This window comes from Coturnix japonica, chromosome 12, assembly GCF_054131305.1.
Source record: "Coturnix japonica strain WE chromosome 12, WE-NBRP24, whole genome shotgun sequence".
NCBI lineage: Eukaryota > Metazoa > Chordata > Aves > Galliformes > Phasianidae > Coturnix > Coturnix japonica.
In genome coordinates, this window is record NC_140674.1 from 17,998,566 (window position 1) to 18,025,539 (window position 26,974).

Consider the following 26,974-nt stretch of genomic DNA (forward strand, 5'->3'; position numbering starts at 1 on the left):
TTAAAAAGGCCAAAACCTCTCAAGTTCCGAGTCACATATTTTTTTAGTTAGATGTATTAATGTAAAACAGTTTTAACCACATGCATATTTTAAATACTCAATTTATTACTTTTCTGGGGAACCCTTAAATGATTTTGTGTACGCTGTGTTTAAAATTTCTTCATTCAGGTTACTCACAAAGATATTTTTCCCTCCTTTGCCAGAATGTGTAAGTGAACTCAATGACATTACAAAGCTATGCAACCCAATTCTTAATTTCTTACTTGTCTGTAAGTATTTCCAAGGGAGATATTCAAGAGAAAGCATTGCTTATTTATATGCAGCGCTTGTATACAAAATTATTCATTATCTGGTACTCACCCAGTTTTAGCGAAGTTTGTCCAGTATGTCATCACTACTGCACTTAGCATGACATCATTTTTGGAGAAATTACAAGGAAATAATTCAGTAGGACCAATCATGGGGATTCCCAGTACATAAGGAACCTCATCTCCATGGGCTGCATCTGCCCACGCAGGTACCTGATCTGTCTGGCAATGATGGTAAAAGGCATAGAAATATGTAGGCGATCCAAAATTTGAGTGAAGATCTGCTGTGGCCACTGCTGGTGCAACCCATTGGTGATCAGTAAACAAAGCCAGTAGTGTTTTCCTTCTGGTCTCAGGATTGTGTCGATCTGCCCAGTCGGTGTACATAAATTTAATAGTTTCCCTCAATATATCTTTGCCTTCAGGGTATCCATACAGGTTATCAACAAAATTAGAAACTGCAAAGTCAAAATCACTGGCTGATATGCCATCTTCACTATCCACAATATTTTCAACAAATTTTAACCCTTCGCCTTGATTAACTCCCAGCATGATGTCGTAATTGAGGAATTCTCCTTGTTCCATCAATATCTGAGGATCATCTGGTATCACATCACCATCAATTACTGGTCCAAAGGCTATATGGTATCTAGCTGGTTGAATGTCCTGGTCAACAAGTTCTCTATAAGGCTTCTTCTGTAGACATTCTACCAGTTCTACAGTGTCTGACATGTTGCAACCAACTTTTGTAGCCAGCATCCTGGCGTATTTTGCAGGCTGAAAACTAACCGCCCAGCTGGAGAGTGCTGTTCCACTTTGAGCTATCGCTCTTTGAAAAAGTCCTGTGGGGAGAAATATTTTAAAACTACTGAAGTGACCTTGAAACAGCTAAATACTTGAAAGACTCAAAGAAGTTCTTTGAAACAATAGTCAATTTTAACCAAAAAAAATGAAAATAATAATTATTAAAAACAATCTTAGTAATAGATAAATACACAAGATGATGAGATCTGGCTGCCGTTAAGTCTACAGGTAATGTCTACAAAATAAACACAGTATGTGCAGAAACTGAAGCAAACGATTCTACCTTTGTGTAGTCCAGCTGAAGATAAGACTTTCAAAAGGAACTCAGAAAGAAAAAGAAGTAGCATTGCCTTGTGTAGAGTAATACTATTGGCATGAAAGAAATTCCTGCCTTTAAAGCACTTTATAGGCTGGAGAAAAAGCCAGGAAGTCTCTTCAAGCCATCATCAGCATGCATGTATATGGTTATGTATCAAATAAAACTAATATACTGCTATTTCACTTTCTCCTTGGGATTAAACCTGGTTTGAGAGGTACAGTGTATTTGAATTGTATATTACAGCAAAAGTTAATGTTTTGGAGCAATGGATGAGCAGGTACTAGGCAGCTATTAAATTTATATGTGTCTGAGAGTCAAGATCCTTCCTTGTAAATTCTTTTTTTAATGAATGTTTATAGTGATCATACAAGAAACATGAAAAATGTATATTTTACAGTACTTAGCTTTGTAATTTGGAGATTTGAGCATATGTTCAGGTATTCATTTAGGAAAGAGAGTACGAACCAGCTCTGTATGTAAACTTGTAGCAAATCCCAAGAACTTCAGTGCAACTAATTTGAATTTCTGCTGATTTAACTAGCATTCTGGATCAGGAATTCTACTCATAGAAATAAGAAATGTTTTAAAATTGACCTTTTCCTCTCCCCTCCATAAGCATTGTTGAGTGTGCTATGAAGTAAAGCCGCACCCCTCTTGTGGTCAATAAATCAATTAACTTTTTTGCTATTGACTTTAACATGGTGAAGACTCCAGCCTTATTCCTATATCTCATGTACTCCTTTCATTTTGGGCTTTTTCTTTTTCCCACTCACTCTGGAGAGGGCGGTCCCATTTCTGAAAGAAATTTTGAGTGTAACAAAAGGCAGAAAATTTGATCAATATGAGTAACACAAAATGGTCCATTGCAGATGTAAGTCGTACTTGACATAAGAAATATAGCTCAGAATTAGGTTTGACTTATGTTTGCACCCAGAGTAATTCCACTGACTTTGGTCAGGAACTGACAGGAAATAACGTCTGGCCTCACTTAGTTAATTTTGCTCGAGATGTATATTCTGGCCCATGTTTGATGAAGAGCTGGGTATTTTCACAAAAGGAACTAGAGCTAAGGTACTCAGCTAACTTCAGAACTCGATTTCAATAATGCAAAACACGACACTTATACTTGGATAGGTAATTTCTATTGATTAAAAAAATAATAAAATTACATACTTCTGTTTTCTCTTAATTTAAACAAGTCAGAGACATGTCTTTATAAACTGTATTGCAGTACCAGATTCTGTGCATTCGTAAGTTAATAAGAATCAATTGCTGTCAGGAAACATTTTACAAGCTTCTGAGGAATTTTCAAATCCTTTTAGACTGTATTAAAGTGAAATCCAAGTCTTAAAATAAGATAGGTATAAACTCAAGCTTCTACTTAAATTTATGAGAAGTCGTATGTAAGATATTATTTCCTTGCAAGAAATGAGTAAAAAATAAGAAAGAGCTGGAGCTATAAAGCACGTAAAAATATATTTGCATGTTTACAAGGTCAGATATTGAGCTAGTATAAATCAGTTCAAAGTCAGAGGAATTACCACAGATGATCCAGGCATTGTAATAATTGTAAGAAAATGAAAAAACTGAATTTTCACAAACATGTATTTCATGCTAGTTCATAATGTTTCTTTTTGCATATCGTATAAATCTCTTTTTATTGCTTTATTAAATATCTCTGAACAAGGACAGAAAGAGTAAGCTACGTATTAAAAAATGCTTCTTTAAACACAATGGCTTGCTAAGTGCATACAAACATTAAACACTGCATTAAGTAAAAGTGGTCAAGTCTTATGGCCATAAAGTTATCTTAGGAACTGAAACTAAAACTCCTCCCTTCTAGTGAAGAATTCTTAAGGAAATATCCCTCATCTCAAACTACTTGGTTAAGAAATGAATAATGCTGTGAAAAATTATTTTCATTCTGTCAGATCTGTATCTCACAGGAAGGAGAAATATATTTTTATCTGATAATGTGTATGATTATTATAGCTTACGGGCTTCAAACTGATGGCAAGATTTAAATGCTCAGCAGACCATATTGCTTTGTGATTTCTGTTCAAAAGCTTACCAAATAAATAGTAATAATTTGCAATTTGCATTTATTCATCTACATTTTCAGAGTGCTTTCTAAAGATGAGTGTTCTGCCCACTTGCAGATGGGCAGCACTGAACAGCACCATCTTGAAAAGGGGCTGAATGTGTCCCCTCAGTTACCAAGTGATCTTTCCAAAGGAAAATGGAGCAAAGAGAGCAACTGAATTTGCATCTTATGAAAGAGACTGGTTAACAATTTGCAACAAAATTTCTTTGGAAAATATTATGGTCTGTTTTTGTGTGGTCCTGTGTGGACCCAGGAGTTGGACTCCATCATCCTTTTGGGTCCCTTCCAACTTGGGATATTCTATGATTCCACGATTAAGATTAAGAAAGAGGAAGAAGAGAAACAAGGTCTCATTCAGCTTTAAGCTAAATCATTTTCATTGAACCTCAGTAGCTTCTGTATCACAGCGTTGGGTAAATACAGCTCTTTTCATCTCACTGGAATTATTGCTTTATGACTGGCCAATTAGTCCTCCATGAAGATACTACAATATAAACCAGTGTGGGATTGTACGCCCAGTGACAGTGTGATTTCCTTCATAAAAATAAACAATACAGATTTACTTGTGAAAACAGCGAGACAGAAATAATGTGATCAATAAGCAATAGCCATGCAAATGAGAAAAACCATGTGGAACTTTGATACTAAGCTTATGGAATAAAAAATCGGGGGCCTCAAACAGCATGTTTTTAATTTCCTGCTGTCTGGTTCAAGTAGAGAGAAAAGGTGTTAGTTATGGAATAGAAAAAGATATAGAAGAAAATCCATTTGAAACTTGGATGCTTTGACAATTTTGGATCATGCATGCTAGACATTCAACCATTCTTTTTATTAGATGACAGCAAGTGAAGCTTATGCAGTTTCAGACCAAAGATTTCTGAACTAAGTACTCTTCTCCTTCACACAAAATAAAAGTTTTTAAGTATTTTAGTTGTAAGCCTGAAAAGAGAAACTGTGTCTTTTTAGTTTTCCTTAAATTCTGCTCCTCATGAGAAACTAAACTTGCCTTTCATGATTATCTGAATATAGACGACCTCATCTACTGTGAGCATGACTGACTGGTTTTCCAAAAAGGACACCCTTAGGTAGGAAAGAAGAGAGACAAAACTGATACACTGAGCATATGCTGTTCAGAAGTCTGCTATAAAGCATTTCAACAAAGCTCCTTAGGAAAAAGAAGAAAGTGACCCAAAATTTAAACATGCACAGAAGAGCTGAGGGAGAAGGCGGCTAAGTACAGCCTTCAGAAAGTTTGCTTAATACTGAGCTGAACTCAAGTATTCATAGAACAAAGGGAATATACAGAGCATCACATAGTACTAATGGTGGTGGCATGCAGACACCAAAATTGTCAAAATTTGCAACCTGCATAATACCTTTGGTTGAATTGCTCCAACGGTTACCTTCAGAATAATGGGATAAAGTCAACAGATTGACGCATGAACCGCCTGCACCAGATCCAAAAACAGTTATTCTTAATGGGTCACCACCAAAGAACCCAATATTTTCACTAGTCCATCGCAAAGCTTGAATTAGATCAAGGAGGCCATAGTTTCCTTTTGCTGCTTGGTCCCCAGTGCTCAAAAATCCTGTGAATGGAAGTGAAAAAACAAAAGGGTTAGAGAAGTACTCTTCTGACTAATCTTTCTGCAGTTTTCTAGGTAATACTTTAAAGGTACATGAAGTTAAGCATCATGCAATTGCATCATTTTCCATATTCACTAGACAGCAGTTTGCAATTTTGCACTCCTCCTGGAATAACTCCTTTGGTGTTCACTCTTTTGGCCATGATATATTAATGTAGAGAAGATGAAGAAACATCACAGGCTAAGTGTTCATCAAAGTACTAACAGGTCACAATTTACTACTCCCAAAGACTCTGTGCTGATTACACTAAGTTAAAGAATAAAGATTTAGCAAACAGATGTGATGAAAGCATTTTTAAGGGGTTGGTCAACTGTGTATTGCACTTCTGCAGATATATCTGACAGCTTTGTTCCTGCCCGAGAGGCAATAACTCCGCTTCTTTGTATATTGTGTTCAGTTAAATCACAATAACACAATATTCATTTTCTTCCTTTTTTTTTTTTTTTCTTCTATCTTCTTTTTCTCCCCCTAAAAACACAGCTAGTGTGACAGGACAGACTGCATTGAGAAATGAACTCAACTCCCCAAGTTCCAGCACATAGTCATTAACCTCAATTAATTGAATCTACATTAAAAGGATAAAGACAATTTAAGCTGTTTCTGTGTCCCCTTAACATCAAGAAGATAAGAGCTCAGGGGCAATCAGAAGAGCACAGGAATTGCTTCCTTTTATTTCTATTGGAAGAAAAACAATGCAACACATCAGGTACAGGAATGACTATTTTACGCTTTACTCTCAGCAGTGGCCTGGCATTTCTTACCGCCATTACTTCTGTCATTAGAGACTACTGAATAAATGGTGGACAATAAAGACTGGTGAGAATCACTGTTGATAAAAGACACTGTTTTGCTCTTGGACCCAACTAGCTGATATTTCCAATTTTCTTCAGCTTAAAAAACAAAATGTTTAAATAATACCAGCATTGCGATGTAGCCCAGTGCCTCCATTTGCATATGAAACTGATTTAATTGTCACTAAATCAACAATATAACTGTTTTTCAGTACATGCTTTGAAGAGAAATGCAACCATTAGAGCAATTATTTTCACATTAGTTATGTATTAGTGGGTCTCCTACTCTAGTTAAAGTTATACCAATTTAACTCCCTTTAGTGTAGACAGCCTACTTAAAAAGTCACAATTTTTATCATACTAAACCATAACATGTTTCTCAGAGGACTGTCATTGCTTCATGAGGACAAGAACAACATCTTTTGAGACATTTCTACCAAGAAATACAGAAATGCGAATACATATACAATGTAAGAATTTACCAAGCAGATAGCTAGGTGCATGCGCACACCTACATCCATATGTATTAGGAGGATGCAATCTGTTACCTTATTATTGTTCTTACTTGACTTTGAATGGCAAGGTTATACGTGGTATTCTTTTGAATGTGGTATTCCTATGTAGACATTTACAGTAAGAGACCTTTGCTGCGAAGTGCAGTGACAGCTAATTGGCATCGCTGCCTCAGTTGTAGAGCTATGGCATGTTTGGTGTGAACAGCCTTATTTGGGTTGGTCAGTACTGATCTTTGTTACCATGGAGAGGAAACAGGCAAGTGGCATAAGGTGCCAGGCTATCAATTCTGCCACTTTCAGAGCTAATGTACAGGACTAATGGACATACTTTGTTCACTGTGGCTGTTGTAAATCACTGTTGGATACTGGATTATAAAATAACCACTATTTTATGTCTAAAAACTGACACACTTTATTTAACTACATGAGAAAGGTAAGAAGCATCACTATCATAGACAAAAATATCACCACTGTATTCAGGGAAAACCCAGAAATAAACTCATAATGAGTTCATCCTCATTTTACTATTACAATGTGGTATTCAGTTGAGACAAATATTATGCTATTTTACTCTCTTTTTTTTACTTTCCTATGTTTATTTCCTTCCATGCAGACAAAGAAACTGGTAACCATTCCTATGCAAAGGACCAGCCCCAATATGCACAGAAGCATTCACTCCTGTCTCCACACAAACAGTTCTTAAAGATGCAGAGAGACGATGTCATTGTACCTATGGCAGCAAATCTAATGAAGGCTTCCTAACTAGTCTGACTGCTTTGTCAGCCTGCTTGGAGCTGAGGGATGGCACTAGTGACTGTAATAAAATTAAAATGTGTGAATCTATGGGAACTATCAGATCCTGTTGTTGCAGATGCTGGGAGAACCTGATACATCCCTTATGTAAGCACATGACTGAGGAAAATCAGTGACATCTCAATTCATCAAGAAGCACATAAGTGATTGTGCTGACTTAGAGATTATTAAAAAAAAAAAATGAAAGCAGCACTTCTTAAAACAAAAGCACCAACAGGACACGAGTGGTTATTAAAACTGTGTCCTAAGCAGCTCTCTCTGATTTTTTTCCCCTTTTTTTCTGCCTTGCAGATTCTTGGGGCTCAGGAAGAGTCTGCTCTGAGCAGGGCTCTATGTTGGTTTGAAAAGATGCTTTAGAATTCTCAGTGATTCCGAGCATTAGGAAAATAGATGGCAGTGAAAGTCTTGAGGAAAAACAAATGAAAACACTCAAGATTTCTGAACAGGTTGTTTTCTATATTCTGCATAATATGCAGCAAAACAGGCAGCAAGTAATTCTTTGCCTGGTAAAACAACAGCTGAAAATTACAGGTGAAGACTTAAGCAATCCCCTGATTTTAAATGAGTTCACATCAAACCTTGAAGCTTGATGGGAAATCCTTTGGAAATCATCCATATACTAGTTTTAAAGAATTCTTTGTGGAAAGGATCTTAACAAGAAAGCTGAAGAGGAAATGTCTCTTGCTGCTAAAAGTAGAAACTCTTGCATTCAATTCAGGAAATGTGCCAGAAGGGGGAGCTTTCAGTTTATTAAAAAAAAAAAAAAAAAAAGAAAAAGAAAAAAAGGAAGTATTAGTAATATTTCCCTCATTCATCTATATTAGAGAAATTATGACTTGTGTCCAGAGCAATAGCTCTGATGCAGAAGAAATATCTCACGCCTCCTCAGCAAGAGCCACATTGGCTGACTTCCACATCCACAGAAGATGGATGATTATTGATGTTGACTTTCATGACATGAAACATTTCTGTCTCGATTTTCAAAAGCATAAGAAGCCTGTTAATATCACCACCTGTTCATGCATTTTTTTCTTATATGTAATAGTATCAGCATGGTCTAAAAGCATTCAAAATGCCATGAAATTGGAGATAGGACTGATAAAACAGATGAAGCTTTTCTTTCTTTTTTTCCCCTTAGTGAGGAGTGTCTCATTGCAGTTACATACAGAGAAATCATACTCATTCATCATCATACTCATTCTGTATGTCTGTGGAGCAATTGCTTACTCCTATTTAGCACTTGGATAAAACAGAGGTTCCACCAATACTTTTCATACACAGAGGAGATTTCAGAATGTAGTTTTTATAGAAACCATAAGAACCAGTACCAAATCTATTCCTCCATCTGTGTCATTTCTAGGACACGATCACTGCACTATGCAGATATTAAGCTAACAGTTTTGAGTCCAAGAGGTGAACTGCCTTTGGTGGAAATGGCTTGTGTGTGCCTGTGCATCTGAAATTTCTGAAAAATCTGAAAAAACCGAAAAATCATGCCTGCTTTTTCAACTGCATTGGTGTATTTATTAAATATATTATCCCCCCCTAGAGATAATATAACATCCTAGGATCGTCATCTCTTCAGGAACACCATCATCTCTGACTCTTGTTAAATAAATAAATAAATAAATGAAAATGTCAAAATAAATTATTCCTATATTTTGCTGATTTCAGGAAGACATTTCCAAAAAAAAAAAACCAAAACCCACACAAACAAACAAACAAACAAAAAAAAAAAAAAAAAAAAAACCCAAAAAAAAAAAAAAAAAAAAAAAAACCCAAAAAAAAAAAACAACCCACCACCTTATTTTTCTATTATTCTCTAAAAAGGTCGAGTTGGGCTAATTTTGTTCCATAATTACGTTCTTCCACTGGAAACATTCCAATCATCAGCTGAACAATTGCTATTTTATATTCTGAACAGACAGGTTATCTCTTCTTTTATCTCCTCCAAAGGAGCAGACGCCAATAGAATTATGGAAGTGAGGACATAGTCTTTTGAGTGTTCAGAAAGAGATTTATTAAACTCATTTGGACCATGGCTCTGTCACATGGCTGTTCGACAAATGGACAGAGTGAGCCACAACCAGACTCTGTATTTTGTGCTTTAATAAATTTTAATGCTGTATGGGCTTATCTGCCCATTTAATGATTTATGCTTGCCATTCAGATAAATAATTTTCTAATGCAATTCCAGTATTTCTGAAGAGTAAATAAAATAATAGAGATGTGAAAGTTTAAAGATGTTGTTAAAAACCTCAGCAGATTCAATTATATTAAGCTCTGACCTAATTTAAACATGCAAATTAATGCAGAGAGGAAGGCTACAAGGGATTTTTTTCCTAGGGTAAGGGAACTACTACAGCCTGATGATGCAGCAGGAGTTGGCCTGGCCTGGTGGACACCTAAGTGCCGTTTCCTATTGCTGTGAACCAAAGCATCCTTCTGATGAGTTCTGTCCGTGGGAGTGTTTCAAAGCTCAGCAACCTCTGTGCCTGCATGCAAAAAGGGTGCAGAACATCTTGCTGTGCCTGTCAGAAAATACACAGCAGCCAATGCTACTCTAAAAATAAAACATGTGATAGGAAGTGCTCTAACATGCTTCAAGGTGGGCTGCTTTTTCTTTTTCTTTTTTTTTTTTTTCTTTCCCTTAACAGCTACATTACTGAAAGCAGCAACGATTACTACTCCTCAACTGCTCGCCTGCTTAGGTACGTGTTTCAGCTATTTCCAGTTACAAATCCCTATGTGGAAAATGTCATCTTTTATTTTGCTAAAAGAATACGTTGTATTGTGCAAGTAAAAATGGTTCAATATACAGAGGAAGAATAAAGGGCATTTTGAGGGATGGCTTTATATTTCCTTTGGATTGCAGGTTACTTGCCTAGGACTTTGGCTTGACAAGCTCTATTAATATTCAATGGTAATTGCAATCTACAGAAAATTTCAGTTGCCCTTTAGACTGTACCTACTCAGTTAGAAATGTGAGCAAGATAAGCAAATTTTAAGTAATATAGTTAAACTTAAAGAGCACATTTGTTTTCATTTTAGACATCTCACTTGAATTTGCACCAGCTAACTAATCTCAATGTATTACATGGGCAACAACACTGTGAACGTTAATGTATGTGATATCCACGGAGCAGATGATACTGCTCCTTGCTTTCCTGACCAGCCATTCCTAATATTAATAACATATTTTAGCAATGGATAAGGGGTAACATAACTAAAAGGAGTAGAGTATCCTATAATGAAGATGTAGCGGACATGAACCATTTACTGCACTTACTCTCTGTTCTCATGCATTAATGTTATAAATCAAATATCTTCCATATCAATAGCCTGACCTGATTTTTTAAGCCCATGACTTTGCTTTGGGACGTGTTAGTTAGGCTTCAATTTCTGCAACGATCAAGTTGTGACTAACAAAATTTAGCTGGATGTGCTATATAATAATGATCAAAGTGATGGGAGAGACCAGGGAGGCCTTTGACATGAGGCGATTACAATTGGAAAGCATCTAAAGCTGTGAATTTTTATCTTTTTCTTTATTTTTTTTCCTGACTGAGAGAAAATGCATCCCTTCAACATGGACTGCACAGCTGACTTAGGGAAGACATCTCAGAAACAAAGAATTTTCTGTGAGTAGTGGTTTCCACTGTTCACATAACTTCAGTCACCCAGCTCAACTATTTTAACTGCCCTAATTAGGTTGTTACTGTAAAAACAGAACCTCAAAACTAAGTGTATGAACAATAACACGTACTGCGAAAATGCGCCGCAGCTGCAATAAGTCATACACTTATTGGGCTTTAAAGAGCTCTAGCTGTGAGGAAGCATTGCTTAAACATCCCAATGGCACCAACTTCTCTGGCCTGTGCCATTGCTCCAGAAAGCAGTTTTTGGAAATTCCTAGCCATTTCACCAAAGTCAACAATTTACAGAACTTAATTAGTTCTCTATATAAGAACACATAACTATATCCTTTGTCCTTTGGCAGTTTGAAAGCATACATGGAGAAAAGTGTGTGGTGGTGTAAGAACTCTGCTGTGCTTTTTCAGCACTGCTACTTTACTGCTGGAATTTTAACACTCCTCCAATGGGTACCAGATCTGAGTTAACTAACGTTAAGCGGTCACAAACTACAAAAAGGACAGTCTTTCATTTTGGCTCTTTGAAACAATGGAAGTTTTCAGTTGCTTGCATCTTGTCTTTTTGTTTCTCCCTATCCCTGAAAGATGATTTTCCTCAACCCTTACAGCAGGAAGAAAGTTGCTTAGATATTTCATGGTACTCTCAGCAAGTGTGCCGCAGACACTGAAGCAGCTGGAGATTTTAAATCCAAGATTTCTCAGAAGGCTGCAAAAAAAATGTCAAAATTTCAGTGAGGAGATTTTTAATGTCGGTGATTGCTTTCAAAAGGTTTAGCTGCTGCTTCTTCATGTGGTCATTGTGGTGTTGGTGTGGTTTATTTACACTGTGCATCCAGTATGTCACATGAAGGCTGATGTGGGTGATCTCTCACATTATGATATGCACACCTAACAACCCCATGTTTGCTAACAGGATCATGCTTTGCGGAAAGAAGCAGAAGGTCAGTATTGGTTGTTAAGGCCTCAAGCTGGCTGTTTCCCAGCTTTGGCATAGTGGTGCTTCTCCCCAAGCAATCCCAGTCCATGCGTCAGATGTGATCAATCAGTGGGTATAGCACATCCTGAGATTGTCAGATACAGGGTGATAGAAAGTACAGGTCAGATGTCTGCTATGGAATGGTCACTGCTGAGACAAGCCTTGTAGAGGCAATACTCTAAGCCTATGTGGTAGATTTGGGACTGGGATGGGAAGCATACATTGATCCTGGGCTCTGAAGGCAGCTCATACACAGGGAGAGCAGATAAAGTGGCGTCAGCCTCCCTCTGCTTGTCAGACCTGTGCTCAAAGCAAAGCACAGCCAGTCCCAAATGATTACCCACAAGATCAGCTCTATGGTGGCTTATTACGGATGATCTTTACTGAAGAGTCAAATGAAAGTCTGATAATAATCTCAGAGATACCTTAAAACAGTTGTGTAAGCAACACAGCTAGTCCACAAGAAGTGATCTTTAATACTGATTTCTGGATATGCTGTTGGAGAAAAAAAGAAAAGGAGGAGGCAAGTCTAGTCTCAGGGATACAGCTGCAGAAACTCATTTTAAAGGATTTTTAAGTGATATGTGCTGACACATATCAGAAAGTAGAAGTAAGCCCTAAGAACTGATGGATGACATTTGGCATAGGTGGCCACAAAAAGCAGCTGGAGTGTGTTTGATTTCTCTGCTTTTCATTTTTTTAAAAATAGAGGGGAAAAGGAGATATATAAATATATATTTTGCTAGGGAAAGGAGTAGATATCTATTAATATTTTCATCTTTGAAAAAAGGAGCAACTCTGTTGCCAGCAGATAACATCTGCTTTAATGCCTTCCAAAAGGGAAAATTCATACTTGTTCGTACACAACTGAGTCATGCTCTGGGGTGATGCAACTTTTAGTTTAATGTATTTTTAAGCTGCATACAGAATTTTCACAGGATAATGAAAAACACTGTAGTACTGGATAATATGATAGCAATGCTTATGATTTACCTTCTTTGAGTACTTTAACAAAAATAAAAGTAAAATCAACAGCCACTAACAGACAGCATAGGCAAAGCCAAATCTTATTATAGGATAAAGTGTGGAATAATAAAAAGCAAACATACACTGATCCATTGAAATATATTTAACCAAACCACAAATGATAAGGAAAGACTACCTGTGAGAATGGAAAAGTCCACAGCCAAAGCCATCATTTGACTTTCTGACTTAGTGGAAGAAAGCAATACCCTAAGGGAGAGATTCTTGGCCTCACCAAGTCTTAGAGCACAGCTGTTCCAGTGATGTTTACTTCAAGTAGCACAATATGCAAAATTATGTAGCCCTCAGCACATTGTATTCCATATCTGTCTTCTACTCCTGCCTTTCCATTTTCAAGAGCAAAACCAGAAACAAGACACTAAGATATACCCATCTTTCCTATAGTATGCGCTGTAGGTTTTAACGTTAGATAATACAGTCCAAGCCAGCAGCTACAGACCTGGATAAAGTTTTATAGTGGAGAGTTAACAAATATTAATATTCTTAATGTGCAAAGTTTTAAAAATCCAAATTGAGCCCATAAAAAAAGTCTCTTCTCCATTTTCATTCAAGATTTGAGTTCATTGTTTTCAAAATAGCACAGATGGTACTTGAGATCTCTCTACCCAACATATTTGAGAAATTTATGCCATATAATGAGCTGTTTAATATTTAATATGTGCATGCTACTTCAGAATACAATAGTTCAAATTCAGATTTTGAAAGCATCGTTTCTGTCACGCATTTCAGCTGTTCCACGCCAGAGACCACTTTTACTAACTTGGGCCTGGAAATCATTTTTGCTTTACAGTGGTCACATTGGTTTTGTAATAGTACGTGTTTTCAGTAATGTCTCTCAGTTTTTCAGAGTTTTGAATATGTGTATGGATGAGAAAAAGGTTGGATTTAATTTCACTAGTAGGAAAAATTCATATTTAAGAAAATCGTAATTATGAGTTTCATCGAGAGGGACAGCACCATAATTTCTTATACTTCTTCACAGTATTGAGATGTGTGATGAGGGTCCAATCAACATTAATATGTATTCTACAAGTTGATGAAAGGGGAGTCAGAAATCTTCACGTAAAACTGCATATGCAAATCACTAGTTAGAGGCCCCGCAGTTATCTGAAAGTGCAATCTTTCAATCAGAACACAGAAATTATAGTGCTAATTTACTGTGAACTCAAATCTCCTTATTTGAAAATAAATAGAAAAGATTAACCATCAGACCAATTTACTGAACTGCATTCAGAATGCCATCACTTGCATTTTTAAATCAGAACTGGAGACTATCTAAATATAAGTCATGGTTCAGATAATATGTAATTCAGGAGAGTCTTATGAACACAGTAATACAGGTAGCAACCATATCAGAACATCACAGGAATGCCTTCTTGCTTTTCAATATGCAAGCTGAACAACATCTGAGCCTTAAACTAGTACAATTTGACTTTGGTAGTCTGAGCAGTGCAGACACAATGCAAACACAAATGTACTTTATCTTTGCCACCAGGGAAAGCTTTGAGAGGCACGTGACAAAAACATGTTGAAAACAATGATCTTCATACATGAACTTGTGCTGTACAGATACCCACACTGCTTTCATTGCCATTAACACCAGAAGCATTCATGTATATCTAGACTGAGGCATCAGATCTAAACTTTTTTGCTAAATATTGATCAGTGGCAGTAAAACGTGAAGTAAATAAGAACTGACTGGAATCACCATATGCCTGTTCCATTCTCACAAGGGCATCCTGCCTCTCTGAGCACAGGTTTTGCTTTCTGCTGTGTCTGAATTTCCTGTTCCATAGGGTGAGATGCTTTATTTCTTTGCAATGATTTTGCTGCACTGCAACACATTTTGTAAATTAGAGGCAGGGAATTGAAGAAAAGTCAAGAACAGGATAAGGTAGATGCTATAGGGATGGAAACTGCCATTTACAAAAACAACAAGAAGACTGCTATGAAACTCTTTTCCCCAGCTTCAGATCCTGAGGGATTTGGTCACCCCTGATTGCAAGTCTGTTAAACAACATGTGAGGATATCGAAGATGTGTATTAAAATATATACATACAAAGCCTGTGTATTTCTTCAGAGCAGTCTTACAGAATACCTGGTCACACACATAGCCCCTACATTTTCTAGTGACAGTTTAAATAAATACAAGATGTCAAATAATCTTCTTTAGTTCAAGAAAAGGAAAGGAAAAGAGACTAAAATCCACCCAAAGTTAATTGAGGCTAAAATCACTGCAGCTCCATCTATTGCAATTTCACATTGGTGCACTTCAATTAAGGCATAATAAGAGTGCAAAGTAATTTATACTCATAGATTAGATGTCGCCTGTGAAAAATCACCAGTTAACTCAGAGTAGGCTTCTGGAGCACCACGAGCACAAACGTTGTAGGACTGAGTTATGTTTTTCAGTTAGCACCTTGATAGCACAAAAGGAAAGCCTACATTCCTTCATTTAAAGGTATTAGTAAGAAAAGAAATACTTTGTATATGTGGGCACACACAGATGCTATTAGCACGTTGGTCTTCATACTCGACTAAATCATTTGTCTCCAAAAAATTGCTTGCACTGTTTCCAGTAGTGATCTCAAACATTTGTTCAGTTGCTGAAAGACAATATTTTTACATTACAACTAGAGAATCTTTGAAAGATTTCCAGCCTCAAGTAAATGCACACCTCTTATTTTCCATATGATGCTGCATTCTTTCATTCTGCAATATCAAATGCATTGCTACTATGTCACCTGAAAATACACATATACACGAGCCAAGCTCACTGCAATTCTAAGTAACAATTCCCTAAGTAACTCTAGGGAAGTAAAGAAAGTCTGTCCATTCAAAGGAAGTGGGTACACGATTACATGAATGCACAGCACCAACAAAACGTCTAACTTAAGTAATACTTAATGGGTAGCACAGAGTAATTGATATTTCAGATAATTATGTATATGAGGCAACTGGAAGCTGAAGTAAGATTCTGGAAATCTTTGAAAAGAAAAATGTGTGCACATATGGCATCCAGCTCTCAATAACTGAGATTGCTCTACATTTAAAGACTTCTGCAACAAATGAAGTTAACAGCAACCAGTGTCCAGCTGAGGTAAATATACTGTTAGAGATGCTAACTTTGCATTTACTGCTCCTATATTTGGTCCACAGTAGGAAGCCAGCTCTGCAATACTGCCCAATTGGAGAGCATCAAAGAAGAGCCTCATCTAGTGTGGCTAGTTTCAGCTTTTTGCCACAAGAAAACTGAAACTTGGAAAATACCCAAGTGAGGAAAATAAAAACAAACCAAACAAAATACCACAAAGCAAACGTAAAGCATTTTGTGCTTCTATCACGTATATTAAGATCTAAAGTGCTTTTTTTCTTTTTTTCTTTTTTTTTTTTTTTGAAAGCTACTCTGCAATTATGAAGTAATATTTTGGTACAGTACAATACACAGTCTTTGAGTAGGAGGACTCCTTTATGGGGAGGGCAAAATATTTCACTTATTCACATTTAGATGGAATTAAATGTCTTAAAGGTAATAAAACCCACCTGCAGCCAATCTGAGAGAAGGAAAAAGAGTCTGAGGTCACACGGAATAAATTCTTAACCCTGACCAAGAAACAAATTTATATAAGAAAACAGTGCTCAGAAGATGACAAAACATCAAGCACTACTATGGGGCAATAAATGTTACAGCAGAGGGACCTGCTCAGAGAGTTTTCTATTCTACCATTAATAAACATTTCAGTACAATTCTTGTGGCCTACTACAAAGTGCACCAATTTCCACAGTGTTTGCACGTTAAGTGAAACTGTGCAAACTTGTTTTTAACAGTTAATCAATACTACAGGTTCTAGAGGGACTTTTTAGCTTCAGACGAGTTGGTGTAAAACATAATCTGATTTAATTTTCACCAAAACAGATGGTACATGAATTAAACTTCGGAGCCTCTTAAACTTCCATTCTCACTAGGTTCCTTTTGGGATTAGTGTTTATTTCATAAGGCACTTAAATAGCTGAAAACATCCTCTATTATTGTTTAGGAAGATACACTCAATGGCAGTGAAGTCATAGAATTTGGGTTCTCAAGGGATCATGTTATCTATAGAAACTTTGTATACACCACAGTATTTTTCCATGGTCAGTGCAATGATATTTGTGCTATTTACAATGGGAAAAAATGTCCTACCAGGCTACTTGCTATAGAAAGCAAATAAAGGCAGGATGAGGCTACTGAACCTTATTCATGTACATCTCTTGAAGGAAAGGGTTAGGAACTCTTAGGGCTGAAGACCACCTGATCTGAAAACAAAGAGTGCAGATGGTGACGACTGGTGACTTCTGCTGTTTCTTATTCGTCAATAGCTCAAAACCTCATCCCTTACCAGGGCTAAAGTATGTGAGACATCAAAGCAGGATGTTCAGGATAGAGGAAAGGATATGGAAAATAAGTTACAGTTACAAAGGTGAAATGGCATTAAAAGATTGTTAATTGAAGCAATGTGAGGCACAGTTTCTTGCAGGTCTGTGAAAGAACAGATTTCTGCCCATGCTGTTGAAGCACCGCAACCTTCAAAAAGAACATTCCACAAAACTCACAGCACCCACTGAGAGGATCCCCCAGTCTGGAGCTGCTGCACCCCCACAATCACCATGTCTTATTCCTCCCCCCTGTGCCACATTTTTCTACATGTTTCAGGAACAAACCTGAGTCCGGGGATACAGAAGACAGCCATAGTGGATGAAGGAACTGAACCCTTTTCTGAACTACAAGGATGGAAACAGGTTCTTTTTTCTTTCCCCCTATACAAGTATGAGATTATTCACTTCTCAAGAAGGAGATCACTTGCAATTTCTTTCCCCCAGCTGTCGGACTAAAGCAAAGAAACTTCTACAGTATCACACCATTATATTTTGAGTATTTTCAGCAATCACACATCTGTATTTTAAATTCCTGAAAAACATTGTTTTAACAGACCTTATAAAGTAAGATGGGTGCTAACTCATAAAATAAATGGAGTTTTAATAGCCTTTACTCTACAACACATCCCAAATGATACAGCAGTAATTACTGTCAGATCTCAAGCAAAGTCCTGAAAAAGTTACTGAATGTAAAGAGCATCTGCAAGATTGCAACGGATTGCAATCTTGGTGTGCTTGAGATTTGTCAGAAAATGTATTTATACTCAACAGTAATTCTGCTGACTTCAAGGATTGCTTCAGCCAACAAAGGCATCTCTGACTCTGCAGTATAGAATCATGTCCCACTTCTGGCAAAGTACTGCTAGCAAAATACCAGCTGTCTTCAGAGGAGGATCAGTGTGATACAATGAGTAGATGTGCTGGCTTGATTAATCTTTATACGATTTCTTAGCCTCTAACATAAGATGTGCATAACTTTATATTTGTACTCAACGGTGTAGAACATCACTTGATAGTTAAATTACTTATGTACTTATTCTTTACTCGCGAGACAGTTGCTGAAGAAAGAAAGTTAATCTCTCTTTTAATTTGTTAACTTATGAAAACAGCAGTGATGAGTTGGCTGCATAGACCGCAGAAAGGAAGTGAGCAGCTCAGCAACTAGGAGCTTCACTTAGCATCACTCTGTATATTGCTGTGTTCCTCCAAAAGAACAAAGGTACTACATAGCTTTTGCTCCTCAGTGATTCACCATCAGACAAATTCAAAGAAAACAAATTCATTAGTTACATATGTTATAAACATTTATCTTGTGCTCTGCTTCTTTGTTAACCATTTTTAAATATTAGTGCGCACTGCTCCAGCTACTGTTTCATTATATATATACATCATAGTCAACAAGGTGTTATATCTCACACCAGATGTGACTGAATAGAAATAATGCTGTGCAAGGTGTGAAAAATATTTGTTTTAATACTGTAAATCTCTTCCTGATAGCTGTTGGGAACTGGCCATCTATGAGAGTTTATGTTTTCTCCCACCTTTGTCCTTCCTTCAAGAACTATATCAAAATAAATATAGAAAAGATGTTATTTATTACATCAAGTAAAAAGTGTTATAGCTGGGCAGCCCAAAACCCATGCATAAGGAAAACGAGTTTGTTCGGACACTTGTGTACTGCAACACAACGTTATTTATAAATATATGGACATCATTCTCATTTATGCTTTTGCATATACAGTGCTCTAGGTAACTTATAAGCAATTTCCCATAAACTCAGATGGTTTGAAGGCTGTATCTCACCTTGGGGTGCTAAGGATAATGTCCCCTCTAGCTCACATTATGCTTAGGTAGAAGTCTTTGGTTTGCAACTGCTTGTGGACTTCATGCTTCCTATATTTTCCATATGTATTATTTTATACCCTAATCTTCTCCCATTTATAGATGTGCCACTAGAGAACTGTTCTCCATTTCCACTTATTTATTTTTTTAAATTTTAATATAAAATTATTAAAGTTAGAGCTCAGTTAACATGGAAACAGTGTTAAGATATAAGAATGACTTATATGGAAAAGCCAACTTGAATTCAAACCTTTATCATTTATTTCCCATGAATTTGTTCATGGGGATTTTTGCAGTGAAATGATTGTTTTTTGACGCAATGAAGCCAGTGAGCTTAATGAAGATATTTCCATTAATTTCATAGACTCTGGATTCCTCATTTAAAACAGGGATTGAGCACTGTTACACTTCCTGCTGTTTATTGCTGTTGCAGCAAAATCTTGAATATATGTTTTAAAGCAAAACCCCTGAAGTTATTTATTCCAATGTGATTAATTGATCGGAGAAGATGCATATCATAAAATAATGAAAGATTTGCTTCACAGCTCGCCTATTGCATCTATTTACTATTTCCAATAATATATAGGGCAGAAATGGAGGTAGCAGTTATTTCATCACTATATTGTTTTTTCATCCATTTTCAAATTAGTAATCAAATTACCTTTGCCTACACTCAGCATGGAGGGGTGAACAGAATGAACTTTTCACCCCTCAAATCTTTTATATTCAGAGCATTTGATTTCCCACAAGCTAAAGTAAAAATAATTATACAATCTTTGTTCCCACTGCAAGTACCTAGCAGGTTTTAAATATAATAAATGCATTCTGGCAAAGTTAATGTACCGTAAAATCAGGCAGACTGTATCACTCTTTGATACATATACCTGGAAAGCCATCACTGAAAATAACAGTAATTTATGCTAACAGATTATTCATCCATATCAAACCCACCCTCTCTGTCAGTAAAGGTATTTTAAGATACAAAAACATAATCCCCTCCTCCTATATACTTTCTCTAAGTATATTATTTATCCAGGATGCAGTGGCTGGTTTAAGTCCTGCTTTTAGTCAATTTTATAGCGTGACTGAAACACTGGAAGTCAAGTGACTCAGTGCAAGGTCATGCAATGAATCTGCACCTCATGCAACCTGGAGCTCACTGCAGCCAATGCCTGCTCCTTGGCCCTACATCATCCTGCTTCCTCCTTTAAAAGCATTAGACTCCAAAAAAAGTTGCAGATTCTCTTTTCAGTTATCAAGGGTGGTCCAAGCATTGTTCAGGAGGATCAGATAGCTCTCATGATTGGGATGCAGGGCAAACTGTGCTTGTAAAACTAACGTAAAGGGCTGCTGGCTTCCTCCTTACTGTCGCAAGATGACTTCTCTTTCATGCGACAAAACAGTGCAGATGCCAAGGTCATAAGCAGTATTATATGGTTCTGCCTGCGGCCTCTTCAAGGTAGGTTGGCAAGGCAAAGGGCTACAGGCAGAAAAATGGAGTAATAAAGTTTAAGTAGTGGGCAATAATATCCATCTGCAGTGCTGCAATGCCGATTAAGAGATTGAAAAAAAATTCCCTGCAGTTCTAATTGGATTTTCTTGTGTTGTGGATAACATTTAGGGACCCTGTGCTGATAAACCCTGCTCATGCAGCCCATTTATCCAACACACGTGACTCCATATAATGGGTTCATCTGTAAAAGACACACATTCCTATGGCACCAATTAACTGCTGCAGTAAGACAGGGGAGTCAGTGCTGGGTCCGGTCTTCTTTAACATCTTCAATTATGAGCTGGATTGAAGGGATAGAGTGCACAGTAAACTAGTTTGCTGATGAAGTTCAACAAGGGCAAGTGTAGAGTCCTGTACCTGGGAAGGAATAACTGCACACATCAGTATAGTTTAGGGGATAACCTGCTGCAGAGAAAGATCTGGGTGTTCTGGTGGGAAGCAGCTTGGCCATGAGCCGGCAATGTGCCCTTGTGGCCAAGAAGCCCAATGGTATCCTGCAGTGCGTTACAAAGAGCATGGCCAGATCCTCCCCCTCTACCCAGCCCTGGTGAGGCTGCACCTGGAGCACTGAGTCCTTCCCTTCCTGCTCCTACAATTCTGTGATCCCACAACAGCATTTAGAAACCACATCATGTTACTCAGGAAACAAAAATCTTATCAATTATTATGACACAGTATGACAAAAACAGCTACCTAAAAATATCTTATTTACACTATTAGGCCATCAACAGCAAAATCAGAATGCAGTGTGTGGTTATTTAGCTTACATAGGATTCTTTGGGAACCTATGGATTGATAAAGATACGTGTTAATAAATTTGAGAGAAAAACGGAGAAAACACAATAAAACTCAGAGTTTTGAAAAACAAAATGTTTGTCTGGGAAAGCAAAAACCTACATCGAACATTTGAACACTGCCTTCAGCCAAGCTGAATTCGTTTTGATTTACTAACTTTGTTCTCAGACAAAAAAGAAAAAGAAAGGAAGATTGTTTTCAGTCTGAAGACAACTCTTCTCACATTTTCTTAAACTACAGACCAAAGCAATTAACTATTCCTATTTACTGCTAATTTCTAATTTCCAACCCATTAAGCAGAAGAGAAACTGATAAAAGCTGAAAAGGTTTCATTCAGCAGAAAGAATGCTGTAACTGTTAGCTGTGAAGAAAACTCCAGAATGAAAAGAAATATCAGAAGACTGGGAATGTATTTATACTTTTGTTAGAAACAGAAAGAAGCTGGGAGGACAAAGTAACAAATCTCTTCCTCTCCTAATAATTAGAGGGTCGAGAGTCAGGAAGGGGAAATCAAAAGCTGGGAATAGAGTGGTACATCTGTGATTCATCAACATAGAGCTGACAGTTGCCTTTGTCTGAGATTATTGAGTGCTGTGTATTGAATTTTGTTCTCTGCTTATGATTTTACCTGCTTCTTTATTCAGATTCTTTTGGCTTCCTGCATACGACCTGATGATTTTGTATGATCACATGGACTGAGGTCTTGATATCTAGCATTTTTGAGTGCCATGTTGGCAGCGCACAGTTGAAGTGAATGTCACTAAAAAGGGCTTTAGAACCTCATTTTTGATCCTGAAAATTAATTGTGAAGAAGGAAGAAAAACAGCTAAATGAACCAACTACTCTAGAAGAGACTTGTGAACACATAAGTGATAAAATAGAGGCGAAGAGAACAACAGTATGGTGAAGGAAGATTAGTGGCAGGAAAAAAAAAAAGGAAAATGCTGAAGCTGGGGAGATGTGGGAGAAGGTAGAACAACATATGTTTGAGACTTCTCCGCTCCTACCCCAGGTAAGTCCATCAAAGGTTTGCAATGCCATATGGCAGCCAAAACCGATGCCTCTGCAAATGCAGCTCAGCACTTGCTCAGCAGAGTGTAGGGTATTAAACAACTCAGGTGTGACAATGCGTCTTTCTTAACCAGAATACAGAGGAAAAGCAAATAGGAGTAAGCTCACAAAAGAGAAATCAAAATGATAAGGTGCTGACAGGGGAAGAGTTTGGCAAAGATCAAAAATTGAGTAAACAACACAAGGTAAAACAAGTGCAGTTTGGTCAAAAAGCAGCCTAGGGACAACAGGTACATTACAGTATGAATTATTCAGGTGCTACATCAGGTTATCAGTGGGCACAAAAGCACTGAAATAAGAGCAGGAAACACCTCTTGGTTATGAGAATCGCTAAAAATGAGGAAAGGTTTCCCGAGGGAAATGGTGGCATAGCATATCAACCTTTAAAACCAGGGGATGTAAAGCACCAGAAAGTTGTGCATTGGTGGACAACACTGAGATGAAGATGAAAACAGAGCTTTTCCCTGTTTAATTTCTCTAGTTCTGTGTTTCTGCAGCTTTGCTGATAGCATGATTGATAAATGATCCCTACAATATTTTACCATCACTGTGTTCCTGCTTTCCAGTAATGAGAAGACTTTCCTTAAAAGGGCAGCATATGGGAGGCTTTCTCTGCTTTATAAATTTTAGCCTTGAAGCAGGCTGGCTGCCAATTACTGCAGAAGGTTAGAGAACCTGGGATGTGAGAGTACAATATGCTTCAGAACCTCTGTATAGCTCTCTAGAAAAGGCATTATTAATAAAGGATGTTGATGTGATTTCAATATGGCCTTAGAATCACGGGTCAGGCTCTGCTGAAGAATTCTGCATTTTGTGTCATGAACTGCCATCCAGAAAACCTCCCCTTCATTCCTCCCTTTATTTCCAGAGACAATAATATTAACTTAACCCCATGTTCCATGGGACCAAGTTGCCAAATTTTACTCTGATTAGTTGCTGTTATCCCTTCCTATGGATATTTATAGATCTGCTGTTCCCCAGTCCCTGAACATAAAGTAACAAAGATCTTGGTCTCTGTGGAGGTCATGCAGGCAAACAGAAAAATGTCCAGTAATGCAAATCTTCCCAAAGCCAAAGATGGAATGGCTCCCCGTCTGTTCAGAAAGCAAGACAGCATTGAAGCTTCAGGATGAAACAGCCACTGCCTGTGCTGATGGATTTCCTTTCTCTCAAACTTCAATGCACTATGGCAGCATCTTTTAAAGTGGTTAAGGAAGAAAATGAAGCATTTCTGTTGTTTACCAGTCACAATCTGGCTAGTAAATCCTGTTTGTGGGCAGTCAGGATTTAAAGTAAACACTTCTACAGTGCCTAAAATAAGCCTTTAACCCCCTTGTTTTTCCCCTATTTAGATCCTACTTCTCAATCCATAAGAAACCACAACGTCAACCATGATGCTCATACTTAAAATGCTAAGTAGCTGTATTTGGAATATAACCGAATAGTTCTGGAGTCAGCCAAAGAGCTCTAGAAACTAAAAATGAGAAGAAAACAGGGTGGTTTCTCAGCACCTGCTGTTCAACCTCCAGATGCCATATTCATCAATCCTATGCAGCCATGAATGCCTGCAAGCACACTTCACCACGACTGACACCTGAGCACACACATCAGCAATGCTATTAGAGCCCAAAAAGAGCATTTATGAAAGCTCAAGGGGATAAACTCTAAAACCCGCGTGCACTTTACTGCTGTGGTTGTTAACCTGCACAAGTGTAGCTGCAAAAACATCTGTTCGCAGGAGTAGAGGAGCACATTTTAGAAGGAAACATGGTTGGAAATTTGGTTTCCAGCACAGAGTCACTGAATGTAAAACTTCTGGAGCAGGTGTGAGGGTCAGCACGAGTCAGGGGAACAAACTGGCATCTCCCTTTGAAGCACAGAATTTTATTAGCAGGACCAGGGTTCGATATTTGAGATGCATCTGCTAGAGCACAGCCAGCCTGTAGGGCAAGTCAGTCTGCAGCCTAAGGGCTGAAAGCTCCTCAGTGCTTGGCTGCTTTTTCTGGCAAGCCAATGAAAGACGCAGCTTTAGCTTGGAAATAGGTGTACTTTGAAACTGGCTTCCAGAGCTCACTGAAGTCAAGGCAAATTGGATCAGGATCCTATGAAGAATATTTGGACTGTATGCTTGACACTGTCAAAATACTCAAGTTTCTCATTTGCAAAAATGAATAAGGCATTTACAGATTTGAAGTGGAAAGCATTTTCAAACAACTTAGGAGAGCTGCTGTATTTAGCCAGTGTAAGTACAGAATAAAATCCAGAGGCAAAAGCATGCCATTGAAGTGGCACACAGGCAGGGAGATAGCTGAGCTCAACAGAGCCAATTCTGCAGCTCGAATGGCAGCACGGGCCCCGCCGAGGGCTCCAATTTACCGCGTGTCTGCTCAATGGCTTCAAGATGATGCCTACTCTCAGGGCTGCACTTCCACTCTGTTTAAAAACCTGAGGCAACCAAGAATTCAGCATGTACTCTTCAGACCTGATTCAGTGAGGAGTTTGAGCACCCAAGTACTTACAATGAAGTGCTTTGCCCAATCAGGGGCTAAATGTTGAAAGTGATTAAAAACCCCTTGTAGTCTGAAGGATAAGTCATTACTGTGCTCCTGCATAAATTTAAATTAAATACATCTCCAAAAAAAAAACTTAAGAGCTTTGGAGCCAATTTGTGGAAGAAAAAAAAAACAAAAAAGAAAACACACAAGCAGCAGCACAATTAGTGAATTGTGTAAGTCTAAACATCACTACTTTTGTTTTTATAAGCATAATGGAATAAACCTTAGACCTTACCCCAGGCTAATTGTATTTTGAAACGGGTTAGATGGCAAAAGCAAAGCAGAACACTTTGTGGCTATGCTTTGAATCTCAAGGCTTTCCTCATAGGAAAACAGAGCTGTTGCTGCTGAGAACTGATGAGCACGTGTTGTGGCTGTTGTTTTCTCTCGTTGCACTCTAAGCACAGCTCACTTTAGTTACCGCAAATAACTCAAAGGTTGCAAATGCACTTACTCTTAAAACAAAGCAAGGATAAGACATGCTGGCATGTCTTATTCATTATTGCAAATGAGAAATTTAAGAGTTCCTAAAAGGTAAGTCTGTATCACTAGATCAAACATAATAATATGAATAATTTTCAGCATACTCTTCCTGCTGGCCTTTTCCCAGCTAGCACATTTAAATCTGTCCTTAATGAACCCCTACAGACTAGGAAATGATGTCCAGAGGCAGGTAATCCAAAAGGATTTTGCAGGAGCCATCTGTAGTAAATCTGTTTGAAGTTTAGTTAATCTGCATTTTAATAGTTCACCAGCTAGGAAATTCAAGATTTGAAAAGTTGGTGCTTGGTGGTACACGAAGCTCTAGCACTAAACTCTACAGATGAAAGACTGTAAACACAGAATCATAGGATAGCCTAGGCTGGACCTTAGAGTTCCCTCAGCTCTTAATCCCCTTCTGTGGGCCGGCTGCTTTCACCCAGCTTGGGCTGCCCTGGGTCCATCCATGGCACCTCCAGGGATGGGGCACCCACAGCTCTGGGCAGCAGTGCCGGAACCCCCCTGCTCGCTGAATTAACAACAAGGTACTTACTCACTATAAATAAGCATTCCATAGACTTCAGCTGAGGAGATGCTTCGGATCTTATTAGCTCTGCATCTGGTAGAAATACAGTTCACAATTCTGGACCTTCTGCTTCACTTTGCATGACCATCAGCTCCCATCAGCAGCACTCTCTTAACCCATAGCTGAACTTGCCTGAACTTTGCTGACCCCATGAAGAACCCCTACATTAAAGGGAAGAGGCACTTTCTGTGCCTGCCAGCCCCTTGGGTAGCTCCAAAAAGGTGCCTTCCCTACAGGTCATAGACTCTTCATTTACACAATTTAGCTACCAATCTTTTTTTACTTTTTTAATAGGCAAACTATTTTCTCAGATGCAGCAGGCTGATATTTGTTAGTTTTCATACATGAAACTTCTAAAAATTCAAAGTTTGCCTAAGCCAACCTTCCTAAGAACACTGCAAGCCTGTAAAACACTAAGAACGTATTTGCTAATCATCTAAATAAGAAATATATCAAAATGTAAACAAAACAAGGTTTTGGTGTGGGGGCACCTCTTTTTACCTCTTTCTTTCATGGCTCAGTAAGTCCAGGCTACGTAGTGCTTGCATTTTAGTCAGTGATTTCTCCTCTGAGAACCTGGGTGAATACATACCCTGCTTTGCTGTAAACATGGTGGAAAGACTATATTTCTATGTGGACGTAAATCAGTCTCTCTGTGATTAAGCAATAATCCCTTGAGCGAAAGGCAGCTTTGGTCCCTGTAGCAACCCAGAACAGGTCCCAAAACTTGACTATAAAAGT

General features: G+C 37.9%; 1 protein-coding gene across 15 annotated transcripts in view; it reads right to left on the reverse strand.

Annotated features, from left to right (window-relative positions):
• The window catches only part of NLGN1 (neuroligin 1), a 431,043-nt gene that overhangs the window by 4,740 nt on the left and 399,329 nt on the right, over nucleotides 1–26,974 (reverse strand). For 10 of the 15 annotated variants that reach the window (XM_085513658.1, XM_085513654.1, XM_085513657.1 and 7 more), the window contains 2 exons: nucleotides 4,912–5,124; nucleotides 361–1,150 (listed from right to left, as the gene is read on the reverse strand). In XM_085513658.1, the coding sequence (XP_085369784.1) occupies nucleotides 361–1,150; nucleotides 4,912–5,124 (1,003 nt within the window). The remainder of the gene's footprint in view (nucleotides 1–360; nucleotides 1,151–4,911; nucleotides 5,125–26,974) is intronic. The other 5 variants (XM_085513659.1, XM_085513656.1, XM_015871908.3 and 2 more) reach the window with 1 other exon arrangement.